Source organism: Halichoeres trimaculatus, unplaced genomic scaffold (genome assembly GCF_033239565.1).
Source record: "Halichoeres trimaculatus isolate MK-OKI-2021-1 unplaced genomic scaffold, fHalTri1.1 fHalTri1_scaffold_2, whole genome shotgun sequence".
NCBI classification, from domain to species: Eukaryota; Metazoa; Chordata; class Actinopteri; order Labriformes; family Labridae; genus Halichoeres; species Halichoeres trimaculatus.
Window position 1 is genome coordinate 33,765,134 of NW_027437180.1, and position 16,696 is coordinate 33,781,829.

The 16,696-nt window shown below is 40.1% G+C and overlaps 1 protein-coding gene and 1 long non-coding RNA gene across 2 annotated transcripts; one reads left to right on the forward strand and one right to left on the reverse strand.

Annotated features, from left to right (window-relative positions):
* The first annotated feature begins 883 nt into the window (after positions 1 to 883).
* On the forward strand, positions 884 to 6,088 carry LOC141810787 (uncharacterized). Its single transcript, XR_012600126.1, has 3 exons — positions 884 to 1,765; positions 2,807 to 3,023; positions 3,917 to 6,088. It is a non-coding gene; the product is annotated as an uncharacterized LOC141810787 (long non-coding RNA).
* Positions 6,089 to 6,203: 115 nt separating this feature from the next.
* On the reverse strand, positions 6,204 to 16,051 carry utp6 (UTP6 small subunit processome component). Its single transcript, XM_074698595.1, has 19 exons — positions 15,765 to 16,051; positions 15,096 to 15,180; positions 14,966 to 15,007; positions 14,713 to 14,805; positions 14,521 to 14,568; positions 14,357 to 14,420; positions 14,130 to 14,248; positions 13,955 to 14,032; positions 13,756 to 13,837; positions 11,731 to 11,812; positions 11,463 to 11,641; positions 11,200 to 11,279; positions 10,995 to 11,072; positions 10,732 to 10,911; positions 8,373 to 8,453; positions 7,920 to 8,029; positions 7,679 to 7,745; positions 7,448 to 7,520; positions 6,204 to 6,566 (listed from the first exon to the last, which is right to left on the reverse strand). Exons 1-19 carry the CDS (start codon positions 15,854 to 15,856, stop codon positions 6,412 to 6,414), a joined length of 1,788 nt encoding a protein of 595 aa, XP_074554696.1. The 5' UTR covers positions 15,857 to 16,051; the 3' UTR covers positions 6,204 to 6,411.
* Positions 16,052 to 16,696: the final 645 nt, after the last annotated feature.

A 16,696-nucleotide genomic window follows, 5' to 3' on the forward strand; every position in this document is an offset into this window, starting at 1 on the left:
CCTGCTGCTGTTTGCACTCTATTCCCTAAAAGCAATGCCTTAAGTCTTTTAAGTTTACATTTTATCAAACTCAGATTGATTTTTTTTACAGTAGCCTCTAATAGTTCTGTGATAACTCAATGACTTCACCTTAAATTTGACCGTTTTGTCTTCTTTCTCTAATTAGGTAAAATTATTCCTGTAATCAAAATAAATTTAATTAAGTGTAAATTCATAGCTGTTTTTGCTGACCTCAGTGACAGCATTAACTTGCAGGATTTCACTTTCCTTTTGTTCTTTTACAAAAAATTGATCGCGACAGTTCGCTCGTCCTCTGCATGAGACTTCCAAGTCTGTTTATTACTTTTTCTTTCAGAGAGAAAAGGTTGCAGCATTGTTATGTGTGTATCACTGTGGTCACATGAGCCGGAAACTGGGACTTTGTAGGCCAGTTGAACAAATTGAGGACTCACCTTGCCCGCAAAGACCCAGCCTCTGACACACATCATCATCAATCCCATCCCTGAGACGCTTCACCTGAAGGAAACATTTGCCTCTGGGTTCTGGTTTCACACATTTTTCAGCAATTCACTTCCAGTAAAGAAGGATTTAATCTGCGATCACGCTGATACATACCCACTGAGCAGCTGTCTGTCTGAGTGTGGAGGAGATGCTGGTGTTACCTGTGTTCAGAGCAGGTGTCTGCATCCCGCAGCCATGTGGGGACTTCTTGTAGAAGGAAAGAGAGCGCAGACTGTCTGGCTGCGTGTCTGGCTGCCTGTATGAGATCGCGTCTGCAAGCGAAGTTCAACTTCACTGTCCATCCAGCAGCACCGCCGCCCCATTGATACTGATCACTTGGTGTTGCATGCATCCCAGACTTAGCAGCGTTATCCTTTTGAGGGTGGGGGGGAACGAATTGTCTCTTAAGAAGAAGTCGTCAGGTGCCCCCCGGCCTCTCTGTTCCCCTCTGTCCTAGGAGGAAAAAAACCTTACAGACGCAACAGTGTCGCGCCTTGTGCCAGCCAGTCTCCCCGCTCCCACCCTCCTTCCCCTCAATAAAAAAAAGCTTCTGCATTTCCCACCGAGAGGCAACCGGTGCGCTCCCAGCACCCTGCCTGTCACCCAGTATCCACTCTGGAAGGAGACAGCATTGGAGACGGAGAGCAAAGGGAGCCTGCCGTTGCTACCACCATGCTGCAGCCTCGATATAATGAACAGGGTATTCCCAAACAGCTGGAAGGAGCTGATATATGGTGCTGCGCCCTCGTGTTGGGCCCTCCCCAAAATGGACCGGTGCTAAGTGGTAAACTGGTTATTTTCAGCGCGTCACTGGCTCGTCTCCAGTTATAGGTTTCCGCCGGGGGCGCAGCGCTGTGGCCCCGTATTTCCAATTATTCTGGAAGAGGACTTTAAAAAACGACAAAGAGCGCTGTTCAAAGTACTGTCCGAGCACTGTGTGTTTGCCTGTAACTGCACACATTCCTGCGGTGTGCTGGCTCTGCCTCTCCACATGCGCCACACGCGCCCGCTCCGCGCGCAGCTCCGGGGCGGCTCGTCTGCGGCTCTCTCAAGGTGTTCCCCTCTTTTTATCGATGCTGTTTAGGAGGCGAGATACAGCCCAGGTTCATCACACTTCATTTGTGACATGTTAGTACGCTGCGACCCCTCGTGGCGGTGATGCGCAATGACACTTCTTTACAGCCATGTGTCAAACTCAACCTTTTTTGTTTCCTTAAGATCACGGTGTGGTCACGTGGCGTTGCTCAGCAGGAGAGTGATTACGGTGAGAGAGGTGTACACACTTACATGTGGGTCAGCTCTTACAGTTTGATAAGTAATGGCAGAGAGGAAGGCCTTATGTCATGTAATGTGATGTTATGTCATGCAAAGTTATGTGACGTTATGTTACGTGAAGTTGCTTAATGTTATGTAGTGTTGTGTTGTGTTAGGTTAGGTTAGGAAGTGCTATTTTTCTTTCACTTCTTCTTTTGCTTTCATTATTCTTTATTATTATTATTTTTATTGTTATTATTTTCATTTTATATTTTTAGTATTTTATATTATTATTATTATTAGCCTATTTTATTATTATTATTATTATTAGTAGTAGTAGCAGCAGTATTATTTTTATTATTATAATTATTATTATTATAATTATAATAATAATAATTATTATTATTATTATTATTACCATGGGTATTCAGAGTTTTCTGTATCTCAACAAAGTTGTCATATGAACATTTACATACTCTTCCCGCCGTTTTCACGCTTCTCTTTTAAAAAAAAAAAAACAAAACAAAACACCGATATTGTTTATCAGCCTGTATTTAAACGTTTATTTGTCATTTTTCCCCTTATTTGCAGGTTAATGCCTTTTGATTCTGTATTTTGTTAAACACAGATGTATGTACATTGCTACAAAGGACTGAACTGTCATGTACTTTGTGATCACTTCCGTATGACTCAAACTTCTATGTCATATGGCTCTTCATTTCCTCATAATCAATTCTATTCTATTCTATTCTATTCTATTCTATTCTATTCTATTCTATTCTATTCTATTCTCGAGGTCACGCTCTACTTTGAGTGCCTGTGGTGACGCGCTCATAAGGCTCCAGTCAGCTGTCTCAAATAGACAAGCTGCTGACAACAACACAATAACCGGAAACACTTCTTTTCAAAATAAAACAAATACGAAATTAAATAAACCTTAAGGACACATACTCGAGTTGGATAGTAACTGTAACCCTTTGGTAGTTATTCAGTATGATTTGCAGTTAATTCTTTTGGCTTGTGACCTTCCTTTTATCAAAATTCTTTGTAGGTTGTTCACGTTTGAAGAAGACTGGTTTGTTTTTACTACTTTAACCGGAAGCGACGCACTTGATTGAATCTGACTAGACGTCAAGCAGCTATGTCCGACTTTGTACCTGACAGCAACAGCCCGGCTTCTCCCAACCAAAATACTTTGACACTCCAGCATCACCAGGACGGATGTTCAGCTTTATCCGTGTCGTCACGTTAACATCTGACACCCGTGGGTGAGTTACGAGCCCTTTCAGAAATGTCTTTCTTACTGTGAAGCCTGCTTGTTTTCATGTCAGAGTACAACCCGTCCTGTTTCTGTTTTGGGCCAGAAACTCGGAATCCTGTTGCTCTCCAGATTTGGACTTTTCTGATCTTACTGGAAACAAATGGGGGATCATGTTGAGCTACTTCAGTTTATTAATACTGTGGTGACGTCAGCATGTGTTGTGGGAGTCCAGTGTTGGAGCAGAGAGGGGGAGGAATGTGAAGAAACATAAGAAGGCATATGGAGAGAGGCAGAATTAGACCTGTGTTTAAAAGTTAGATTGTTGCTGTTGCTAATTCAGGCAAGTAACACAAGCAGCACCTCACCGTGACAATAAAACTCTGTGTCATGCAATTGTTCTTTCTCCACTGTCAGCAGCAAGGCCAGGAGGAGCTTATTGTTTACATCACAGGGGGTTTATTCTCTAATAGTGCAACACATTTCAAAAAGGAGCAGTAGTTATATCAGCTCCTAATGTCATGCCAAACACAAGCACCTCAAAATAGTAAGCATGCATAGAAGTAGGCCTTAATTTAACCCACCATAACTTTGAATTATGCAGTAGATAGCTTCGCGACTCATAGATCTTTTTATTTAAATGGCAGTTATTAGTTTTGATTAACGAGAAAAAACATTCATAAATCTAAATTTGTTTACTTGAAAATAAATAACAAGTATTTGCACTGTTTTCTTTGCATTTTTCATGCATATAGCACACACTGAATCAATTTTTTTTTAAATTACAGTCTTCTCAAATGCAGATTTTTCATGCTTCAGAACTGTAACCATTCTCTGTTACAGTTTTTTGTGCCCACACAAAGCTTCCTCCTCACTCCATCAACCCTCTCCTCCCCCTTGCAGTGCAGAGGGACCAACGAGCAGCATATGCGGCCGGCGCCCGGCTGCAGGCGGCCCTCACAATGGTCTCTCCCACCATGAAAGCGTTGGTGGATGCTCTGTGGGCTGTGTGGAGCATCGGGGCCTCCGTCTATGACTACCTCCACACCAACGCCATGGAGGAGCGCATCCACGCCCTGGAGAACGTCATCTCCATCCATCAGTGTGTGATAGGACTGCTGTCCACGGGCATCTTGGTGCTTTTCACCTACATCCTGGTGAAGAGGTTCTGAGGATGTGTGGACAGGGGAGACAGACCAAGTAGAGTCAGACACTGGACCTCAGTTGGTACACTTTTTTCAGAGGAAATGGGACTTGTGACATACACTGGCTTACAACTGAGTGACAAAGATTTTTATATTATTATCATGAGAGAAGACTCTGCAGAGTGCTTGGGTCCAATGTGTAAAGGTCATTGTAAATTTTGTACTTGTATAAATAATTTTATTTGCTAGAGTTTTATATCTTCAGATTTACCAAGTTATGAATGATTCACTTGACATTTTATTCCTGACAGGACTGAGAGTCTAAGTATGAAGAACGACAGGGGAAATTATGACCCAGCATTTCATTGTTAAAAAAACTGCTAGATGCTGACCAGAATGTATTCAGGACACATTCCCCTTGATCAGCTATCAGATACTAAAACATCCAGTGTCTGAATTAAAAGTCCATTATATCAGCAGTATCTGTCTACTGGACAATTTGCTCTTTTATGAATAGCCCAGAGTAGCTCAGGACCTTGAGGACACACTGTAGAAGTCAACTGCAGATGTCATCTTCATACATGCAGACTTAAGCAGGCAGAAGTTTTGTTTCGTCTTATTTCCTCTATTTTTCTAAAGTACTGAACAGGGTTAGGGCCCCTACAAAAGTTATCTGGCCAATGCAAAAAATGAAAAAAATATATATATCTTTTTAGAATTCCGACATTAAAGTTATATCAGAATTCTAAGATTTTAAAGGTTTTCTGGGAGCTTTTTCTGTCTTTATTCAGATAAGGCAGGGCAGTCAATTACAGGAAACCGGGTGAGGAGTGGCAAACCTCATGGGGTGTACAACCTAAGGGCCAATTTCAATCGTACCCCTTAGCCCTTGTTTTACCCCTTAGTCCTTGGTTTTGCACATTCACTTAAAGTGAAGTGATGTCCCAATTCTCCGTAAGGTTACAGCAAAGGGGCTAAGGGAAGGGCTACACAGACCTTGAAACAAAGACAAACCAGTACCTCACTTAAAACCAGGGGGTATGGCAAATTCTCATGAAATGGAACCTACTGGAAATAACGATACCCATGTTTTTATCAGCCCTCCAGTCCTTCGCTACTCAGCCATACCGCCCCCTTACAGATCCTCAGATCTTTTTTTTAAAGTCATATTGCTGAGAAAAAAAGTCCTATGTAAAAAATTGCTTCAATTTTTTTACAGGCCTGGCATCTTGAATAGTTTATTTTTTAGTACCCCAGTCCTCATCTGTATAAAAGGGATCAATACTCTCTGTCATTATTAGCCACACCCATTTTCTCATTTGCTTTATTTCTTGTAGTTTTCACATTTGAACTATCGTTGATCTGTATCTCTATTCCCTATTTATGTTTCCCAAAAAGCCACAATTGTCATTGATGAATATTTGTTGGAGAAAAGATTTTTAAATCTGGTGATAGCATTTTATCAGCATAACTGTTTGTTATATATATAGCACAATAGTTAATTCCACCGTTGTGTTTGGGATACCTCAAAACCCTTACTTTATTTTAGAAGCCGCTGCTTTAAGAAAACACAGAAACTTGAACTAAGTGTCCTTAAAATGTGTAAATACTTCTGGTATTTGTGGGCAGTTTTTCCTTGCCACTGAAAATGTTACTGATCAACTATCATGTAGTATTACTGCTGCTAAATATTTACGGTTTTGTTATTTAAGGATAACAATTGTGCCATGAAAGGTGGGCGTTACCGTGTGTTTCTAATTGCTGACACTCAACTAATGTGTGAAAGAAAACTTTTAGGAGATAAAGAACAACTTTGTGAAAATCAAAAGAAAAAGTTGTGCACCTGTGTTCAGTGTCTCAGAGGGACCACAAAAAAACCAAACCCAGAGTTTGAGTCAGTTTTTACACTCTTTTATCAATAGATGTGGAATTCATTTCAACTGGATATCTGTACATCACATGTATCACAAACCTGACTGGACTCACAGTCAGCACAAACAGTTGTTAATGAAACTGGAAAATGGATTCAAGTTGGAATTTAAAACAGTAAAATATAACAACTTTTATCTGCAGACATGAATTTCTCAGAATGTTTCTTTGACGTTGTTAAACAGTTTGCATGAGTCGTAGGAACACTTGCTCTGAAACACGTGCTGCTCTTTGAAGCTGGTAAACTTCTGCACAGTTGTTGGAACATTTACTGTCATCATCTGAACTGACACGGCTTGATGGGCCCTCTGGGGGGGGCGCTGCTCACAAGTGTCCAGTCTGCAGGAGAGTGTATCTGGAAGTGAACCTCTCCACACTCTCCCCCTCCAGAAACTTCATGGCTCTCCAGTGGATCTTCCCACAGTTTTCTGGCTGTCCAAGGGGTCCCAGCTCCTCCTGGATGTACTGCAGCCACAGATCTACAGGGAAATAAAAGCATTTGAAATCTTCCCACACCCTGTTGGAAAGCTTTGAAACCAGACCAGTAGTTTGAGTGGGATTCTGCATTTTCCAAGAACAACTGTTTTTCAGAAATGATTCAAACAACATCTGGTCTAATAAATTTAAAAAGTATTTGGCATTACAATATCCTTTGGTGTAGCTGGTCTATTACACTGAATGTCATCCTTTATACTTGGAAAAAATGTGAATAAATATTTTGAATAACAACTTTTTTTTTTTTGCTGTTGTTCCTTTAAAAGCAGGCATGTCCAATATCAGGCCCTGGGGGCTTGGGGCACATTCATACAGCTCCCAGCTTTAATCTTACAGTGTGTTAATTAAGGAACTGAAATGAATCATGATCCAAATTATGTGTACATGTACATTTTAACACCAAAGTATATCTAGTTACCACCAAACTATCCTGAAGAAACTCAACAACTCTTCCAGCTGACACATCAGAGGACAAAAGACAGGACTGCAGTTATGACATTGAGCAGAAAAGTTGTCCAGGATGCAGAATAAGAAATATTTGGGTCCAAAAATGTTGTTTGCAGGTCAAAATAGTTAATAATATGAAAATCCAGATCCTGATCCTGCCACAAAAAAATCCTGACATATTTTCCCCATATCGCCCCCCTAGTGGTGAACATTTTCCTTGGTCAGAGGCCGAGTTTGCTGATGTTTACGCAGCAAAAACTGACCTGAAAACTGCAGAAAACTGACCACTTATCATCTGGTATCAAGAGACAGTTTAGGGATAGATGAGGTTTGATTCAATTATTTTCACAAAATAAAACGTGATCCTTTTTGAAAAAGTTTAAACATCCCTGGTTTAATGCATTTAAATTCTACTCACCATCATCTGAAGTACCAAACTCCTGCAGGGCTCTCTCATAGTAGTTTCTCAGGTTGTTCATTTTTGGTGTCTCCTTAAAGAGCAAACAACATGCATGTTGTGAATGCCTTCACATATCAAAGTCGGCATCTAACAACATCTTTATTCGTCCATCTTTTATGATCTAATAATCTATACAAAAGAGGAAGTTAATAATGAAATGTGATTTCTCCAGACAGTTCCTGTACTTACTTGCTCCTTCTCGATCTCAATCATTCTGGTGAAAAAGGCCCTGGACAAAGGACGGTTTTCCTGTAAGCTACAGACGACAAACAAAAAGCTTCAAACCCACAACTTCATTAAAGAGAAAAATCTTACATCTTTGATTTTGTTCTGCTTTTACACTGCACTCATCTGGCCTTCATTACATTCACTTTCTGTTATTTATTGGTTCAATTAAAAGCTACCCAAGCAGACAAACATTTGTTTTAACCTTATAAAAGTCTTCCTCGCTTTTTTGTAGCCACCAGTGGAGAAGGACCAATCAAGGTAGCTCTCTTTCATCTCCATGGCAACAGCCGCCACAGCAGACAGCAGCCCTCTCTGGGAACAAACAGGAGAACAAAGTGTCTGAGACACAGTCTCATTCCAGAGGCAAAAACACTGAGCGGGCGAATCTTTTCTGCTTTATCTTGAAGTATTTATCTGCAGGATAAATACAGGATCTGTGTCTCCAAGTGATCACATTACTGAGCAGGGACGTCACAGATTATAAGAGCAATGAAATTTGTAGAAACTACAGACAATCAGACATTTTTAGCCACTTATGCAACATCCAATCATGATGAGCTAAATATGAGAGACACATCTCAGTTAATGTATCCTCAGATGTGGGTTGTAGTGATAGCACACTCTGCAGTGCTTCCAAAGGATGGATTTGGAGTACCTTGAAGGCAGCCTCTGTCTCCTCAGGACTCTGGTTGGCTATGCTCCACTGGATCAGCAGCTGCCAGAGCGGCAGACTCTCCTGTCAAAAATAGACAGAAAACTCAGCTATTAGTTGGCTTCTAACCTGTGTCTTTCTTAAAGGGAAGTCTGATAGCTTTCCTGCAGAGCCAAGCAGAGAAAAGTGCTGTTCCTGGGGTAAAATGCATTCATTTGGCAAGTTTGTATCAGTCTCCTACAGCTCAGTATGCTTAAAGAATGGTGGTCTAACATTAAAATGATTTTTAAGGGGACTTCCATATTTTCCTCATTCTTTCCTACACTTCTCTGCAACAAGGAAACAGTTTATTGTTTAACATACCAGATAAAACCCCACAGGGGTTTATTCTATTACCCAACACTTTGGGAGCATGTTTATCTTGAGAGAAAAGACTTTACTAATGAGCAGCATGTAGTAATCCTCCTCACACAGCTACTTCTCAGTCCTCTTAACCCCCACTGCCACAGTAACAACCAGCTAGTCACTACACAAGGGCCTGTGGACGAGAGGAAGCACAATTGCACTGTTTTATACAGTTCAAATATCAAAAATTATCTTGATTACCCTTAAATACCTGAGGTGTGTGAGAGAATTTTTGAGGAAATTTGATCTTTGTCCAAAACTTCTAGTAGGGAAACAGGTTTTGACAGTAATTTTACTCTACTAGTTTTTCTTAAAAGAGGGGGTATGATACTTTTTAGGGGTGGGGAAAAAATAGAAAACCGATATATCTGGACTTTTTGTTTGACAATATCAAAACCATGAAAAAAGCTACCACTTTTCTCCAGCAGAGGGCAAGATGTTTCTCTCTGACTCACGTGATGTGCATTTTATGGGAAAATATGGCTCCTGGTATAGTCTGTAGACACTGTCATCATCATCATTCAACTTTCTCACATGGGTTGGTGTTACCAAAGCAAAGTGAAAAATTAAAAAACGTACATATAAAAGAATCGCAATATAAATATATATATAATATAAAGCACAAGACTTGCTGAAATGATTAGGTCATCGCACAAGGATCTCCTAACTAGAAAGGTGGGACTCAAACACCAAGGTCTGCCCAGAGTGTAAAAGAAATGGACGTCGTCTTACTTGGCACCAAGTGAGATCGCCACAAAAACTGCTCCCCCTGGTGGCTAGCTGCAGTACAGGTCAAAAAATCTGGCTCCAAGTCATTCCACATGGGCTGTGGTCAAACTTTAGAAAATTGATACACCCTTAGAAATGTTTCTCACATTTGATAGTTGTGGTGATTTGAAGATATCATTTGGGTGCCTTGTATTCAAGTCCTCTTTTTTCAGAAAAGTTTCATTTTCATTAGTTTTAAGAGGTTAAAAATGAGGTTTTACGTCACGTTTGATGATGATTGACAGCTGCCGCTATTGTGTATTTTTTTCAGGGATTGTAAAATATGTCAGGAGGTAGATAGGACTTGCGAAAGAATAAAAAATATTATTATTTTGTCACCCAGCTCCATTCAGATTCTCCCAGAATCCCTCACAGTCTCTACTGCGCAGACTCTGGCTGCACAATGTCTACCAATGGCTGCGCCTGTGACTGGGGTATTTTGGCTTCAAAACCGTACAATGGTAAATGGCAGAGCCACACTGTTCACTCTATATACAGTCCATGGGTCTGCCCACAGTTTGGTCCCTGACAGGCCTTCAAAGGGCTGGCCAATCAAGCAAGAAGGGGTTTATGGAGCAGGGAGCCTTAAAGAGACGGCAGCTACAACATTTTTTAAGAAAGAGGCTGAATTAAAACACCACTTTGAGAAAACTAGACTTTTTGGAGATAATATATCGTATGAAGCTGCTGGGGGTACCAGAGGGCCAGTATAAAGACTTTGAAAAATACAGTTTCCCCTCTTTAAATTTTGACTGAAAGCTTGAATTATTTCTTTTATACATCTTCAGCTCTTCGCTAGAACACAAGGAGGAGGAGGAGAAAGCCATTAGAAGGCCTCAATATTATGGAAGACAGAGTAATTGGGCCAAGGAGGTGTCCCACTTACACAGCAGAGCTAGTGGCTGATGTATGCCCATGTGTAAGAAAGAGAAAGAGCAGTGTGTACCCTGGGATTAATGTGTGTGACAGTGTAGAGCAGAGCTGTTGTGGTCTGTGTGCTTCATTTAAACTGTTTACTGTGATTGAGAAAAAATATACTGAATGTGTGAGTGTTTGTGCGAGTATGAGTGTGTGTGTGTGTGTGTGTGTGTGTGTGTGTGTGTGTGTGTGCGTGCGTGCGTGCGTGCGTGCGTGCGTGCGTGCGTGCGTGCGTGCGTGCGTGCGTGTGTGTGTGTGTGTGTGTGTGTACCTTGGGATTAACATGTGTGAGCGCATCCTGGAATAGTCTGCTCACATCTTCACTTCCCAGCGATATAAGCGCCTGCAGACTCAGGCTCCACACAGTCACTGATTGGCTGTAGCGCTCTATGGCTGCCATGGCAACTCTGGCCGCTCCCTCAGCATCTCCAGACAGAAGAAGGGTCTGCAACTTTTAGGAGGCACACAGACAACATGTTAGAGAAGAAAAACTTTCTGCTTTTGTGTCCTGATAAAACTGAGTCAAGAATTTACCCAGTTCTTGTAGAATTCTTCCTTTAGCAGCGAGGAGTCGTGGGCTCGCTGCAGAACTCCCAGCAGCCTCTCCTGCCTCTGTTACAAACAAAAACACATCAAAAGCGTTAGAGTTAGGAGTTACCCTTTTAACATCCAGCTCCAAAACAGTTAAACTACCAGAGTTTTTCTGTTAATTAATCCCAGAGGAAGATTATTCAGCCACCTGTTTCTTTAGCTCCTGCACGTTTGTCTTCCTCTTCATCCTTTCCAAACAGAAGGCAGCATAGCAGGTCCACATAGGCTCTGGAATACAAAGAGGATATTGTATGATATCATTAATAAGGATACCCATAAGTTGAAGAGAGAAAAAATGAAGATTATTTGATTTTTCAAGGCTTAAGGATAAAAACATCTGACAGGTTTCCTGAATGTGCGGTAAAACCTGAAATAAATGTCTGTTTGTTCTGTGTATGTCTGGGGTCTGACCTGTGTTAATGCTCTTCACTCCCTCCTCATAGACCTGACAGCAGCGCTGCTCTCTACGGTCGATATCAGAGGCTCGGCCTCTGGCTGACTGCAGCTCCTCTCCTGCCCCCGGAGCCTCCAGCTCCCTCTTAGCCATGAAATCCCACGTCAAGCTGTCTTCTGTGTAGTTTGCCTGTAAGCTGCAGCAAAGAGTAGGTTTACGTTTGCTTAGAGATAAATTTCTGTCATCTAAAAGGCAAAATGTAAGAAAAAAAAACTCTGTTCTTACTCTTGCAGAATGAAATCCTGAAGTTCTTTGGCGAAATCAAAAATGTTGGCTATGTTCAGGAGGGAGATGACAAACTCAGCTTCTGTTGGGCAAAAAAAAATGGCACAATTAAAAGACAAAATCTTCTTTTTCACCATGTAGGACACAACACTTCATCCTTACTTTATTGTTCCTGAGGTGGAAGTTATTTAACATTATACTTGGGCCCCGTTTACACAACAACGTTTCGTCTGGAAACGCTAAAACGAAGCGGAAACGCAGTGAAAAAAATCCGCGTTTACACAGAAACGCTGAAGTACTGAAAACGGTGTAGTAAGCACGCCAGACCTGCAGGTGGTGCAATAACTTTCTGAAGAGTTGAGCCATTCATATGGTGTATTGGGGAATATTAAGTGCAAAAGTGGATTAACAGATGCTCATTTTGTATGAAGACTTTTGCACTTAATATTCCCCAATACTGTAGGCCTATATGATCGGCTCAACTCTACTTCGGCGAAGATCTCCCCGGATCTGCTTCTGGACAAGACAGTTAGCACCACCCACAGGTCTGGCACGCCTACTACAGCATTTGCAGTTCCTTCCGTTTCCGTGTAACGCAGATTTTTTTCACTGCGTTTTAGCGTTTTCAGACGAAACGTTGCCGTATAAACGGGGCCTAAGAAATGTAGGTACACAGAAGTCAGAACAAAAAAACATTTTGATAAACACGGATCTGAGAATACAAGAAGTGGCAACAGGACATTTTGCATATTGCCAAAAATCAACTCAACATTTCTTTTTCCTACAAAAGTCAGACTGTCCTCTTGCATGAGTGTTCAGTCTGGGGACTCCCCTAATGAAACAAAATAAAACATATTTGAAAAAAAGCTGGGCCACTCCACAATTGTGATTGAAAAAAATCACAGTTTTTGATCGTTTTTCAACTACAGCTTATATCTGATTGGAAATTGTGCAAAGACAACCAGAGGATAAAAGCTTTCTTTAAATTTCCTGCCTTGAAAATACACATCTGAGGAGGCACCTGCTGAACAATACGAGTTTAGAGCAACATATGCTGCCATCTGGACAATGCCTTTTTCAGGTAAGACCTTAAGTATTCCAGCAAGACAATCTGCTCAGAGCATCTGGTTATCAAACAGACATGTCTGCAGCCCTGACTTGTCACCCATTGAAAACATTTTGCACAACGTGAAACTACAAATATGACACAGAAGACTGAGACTTTTGAGTGGCTGAAAACCCATTTCAGGCAGGAACAAGGAAAACATTTCACTTTTGAAATTTCAGAAACTAGCCCTTTCAGTTTCCAATCATTCACAGACTGATGTTAAGAGAAGAAATGAGGCAACACAATGACAAGAATGCCTGCCCAAATTTTTTTGAAAAAAGAAATATAAATTGTCCTTGCTCCATTTGCTCTCAATTCTTACAAGATCTTTTAACCATCAGTGACATTTTTAGTTTTTGGAATCGAAATAACAGCCCATCGTCAGCCTCAAGTCATTGAAAACTTCTTGTTAAAATCAGTAATTTATTGTCAAATAATGATTAAAGAGGTGGTATTTTGGTGGTTTTTAAACATATATGTTAAAAAAAAACTAATTTATCTGAAATGTTCTTCTCAAATCAGAAGGTCACCAGTTGAGGAGTGTCCTTCGAAGGGAAAATTTTAGTTTTTAAAAAGAGGAACACAACTCTTTTGCCTGACAACAGTTAAAAAAGCTTCCACAATGCTGAAATGAAACTGCAATGAGAGTTCATAAAGGCCAGGCAGAGATAAGTAAAGAATCATGTAGAGCTACTACAAAGCCACTAGAGGGACAAATTCAAGCCTGAAAGAATAGCTTGACACCACTTCTTCAGCAGAAAGACAAAAGCCTACATGTCACATCTTCGTTTCATGATCTTATCATGCTAAACAAGCTCTTTCAAAAACTCCAAACAATTAAGATTTAGTGCCTCCTATCTTAGTTTTTATGATCTTTAAGAGTTTGTAAACATGGACTCAAACGTCAAAAAGCTCACCTTTAATTTTCCCTGTTGACTCCCTGTACACAACTTCAGCCAGTTTAGCATTCAAGATCTCTGGAGAAAACTCATATTCACCCTGGAAGCATGAAAAGCAAATATTCAGTCAGGAAATACAAAGTTAACGCTCCCATGAACCCTTCAAACCAGCTTTGAACGCTTCCCTCAGTTCGAGTCATCATTGTGACACACTCACCAGGTCCATTTCAGCCTTCTCCAGCTCCTCTTTCTGTTTCCTCAGTTTCTCACAATGAAGCAGCTCCATACGGAAATACTGAGACAGAATTGTTAGAGAAAGTTAAGGAAAGTTGTTAGGACACAACTGCAGTATTTTCATCAACCTAAAACAAAGTAAGGTGAGCTTATTTTACCTCCTGGTAGACTTTTTTATTGTTTGGATGGAAGCGCAGAGCCCTCAGGAAAATGTGTCTAGCACTCTCAGATGACTCTCTATCCTCCAGCTCACTCTTGGCTGCCATGATCCACATGGCTGCAGAGGAAGAAGCACAAACACACAGGTGAGATGATAGTGCTAAAATGTAATAACTGAAGTTACAGATGTGAGTTAGATGAGGCTGCAAAGCAGCAGCTTCTGTACCTGGCTTGTCAGGGTGTATGGCGAGCATGGAAGAGAACACTTTACTGATCTGGCTTTTGGTGGCCTGGTGAGTTAAAACACAAGGAGCTTGTTATCAGTGGGATGAAAAAGAGGCATGTCTTCACCGAGATGTGCTTTGAACAATTCATTCAGCCAATACATACCCATTTCTTACAGAAAGCAACATGTGAAAGCCAGAGCTGCACATCATTCTGCATGATAGAAGAACATTATTAGTTTAATCATTTATTCTTACTTATTAGAGGTTAATGTCTAGTTCCTTTATCAGATCTTAATTGGCATGATCTTTATTCAACAATTACTTTAAAATGTGAGAAAAAGTGTGCACACAGTACCTTCCATTTCTTTGTTGCTCTACTGAAGACACTGTTTATTCTGTGGATGATGGGAAACTCAATCTCTTCTCTTTTGAACTGGTAATGGATGTGCTGCAAAAACAAGCCCAGGTTGCATGAAGTCAGATTACATGAAGATACAAATAAAAAAAAGATGCTTGTTTCTATTTAGAAATGTTCGCAAAACTTAAGATAGTAATTGACAAAACTACTGTATAAAATGCTCCCCTTCACATATTCACATGTAACTTACCGTTCGTCTCTTTTTAATCAGCTCTAAAATGTTGATTTCGTACTGTAAATAAACACAAATGGGTACAAATTATTTTGTGCACTACATAACTCATAATTTCATTGCCCAAAATCATGTTAACATCCCTCACCTGGATGTATGCAATGAAGTCCTCTTTGTTTATGATCAACCTGTGGAGCTTGTATTCCAGGGCTGTTGCTCTCTTAATTATGGATCTGATATTGAGATGAAAAATGAAAAAACAATCTGAGAGTGGACTTGAAGTATCTTTTCAAGACTTTTGTTTAATATGGCTACAAGCAGTTGATCAGAAAATCAGGCAAAATATGTCAATAAAGAACGTCACAATCACTTTACTGACTTGCTGTTAAATATCAATGTTATTAATACAATAAAATGAAAATATAGAAGTAAGTACTCTTTAAAGACCTCTGTATTGCTTCAGTGTAGCGCTTAAAACTTTGTCACGGCAACAATGAAACTGCTTTAAAAGCTTTTATGAGAAAATTTAACTACCCCGTTAAATAGATGTTGGGGTTAAGTTGTGTTGTTTTTTTTGTTTTTTTTTTTGTAAATTCATGTACATTCTAGTCGCAAACATCAAAGGAAAAAAAGGAAGAGAACTTAAAGTTAGTTTTTCTGTCATTTGCGTGTCATTGCTGTCTGGTTTCTTCTCGTCTGTATAGAAAAGGCAACAACTCAGTCCTTCTCTGCCGGGTCCTCATTTCCAAATCTTTTTCCACCTAAATGGTTGACCCTTGTACAAAAACGTGTTGCTCAAAACTGATTGTTTCCTTACTTGACTTCTTTTTTGGTGAAAAGCCCCACTCTCTCCAGCTGCTCCAATTCAGGGATCCTGTCCTCAATCCTCTGCTGAACAATCTCAGCCATGTTTCCGACGCAACCGTTTCAGCTTCAGTATCCGCTCGTTAAATATATATGTAAAACCCCGATTACCTACGAAAAAATCTGGAATAAAGTACCATAAATATGTAGCCACAGAACTGATCATCAACCCTACACATGTGTGAAAGTTGTGATTCAATGTGCTTCCGGTCCAGCCTTAAAAACATCCGACGAGAAACATGACCGTGAAGATGGAACTATTGTAGCACTGAATGTTGATTCGAAGAAATATCTTTAGGATTTTCAAATCAAATGCCACACCTCTAAAACTGAATAAAAATGAAATATGAATACCGATAAGGCTTTCCAATTTATTCGTTCAAAAAGTTAAACTCCATTTACAAATCTTATCACACAAGGATTTTTTTTCAGTGCTCATGCTCGCAATTCTCGTTTTCTTTAAAAATAAAAATCAATTCGTGTATTTATTTTCTCAAAGGATCGCTCTTCTTATGAATAAACCGTGGAAAACTCGCTTTAAACGATTACTTTTACACTTCTATCGAACAGTATTACATTACACTGTAATATAAAGTGGCAGAATAATGCATTACAACCAAGAGACACGAGGGTTTTCAGCTGTTTAGTACACTGTCAGGTTTATGAAAGCCCTTTTCTGTTGACCAGTCATTTTTTAATTTTTGGCCAAGTCCTTTTTTTCTTTAAGGGTAAGTCCAAATATATACCTTTTACTGACCATTGGGCAAGTTTGCCTATCCTTTGTTTTATAATTTTTACTTAGCCGAAACGGTTTACCATACATGTCTCATTAGACACCGTTGGTTTGTTGATGGGTCTTTTTCTTTTTGATGTGAATGATGATAA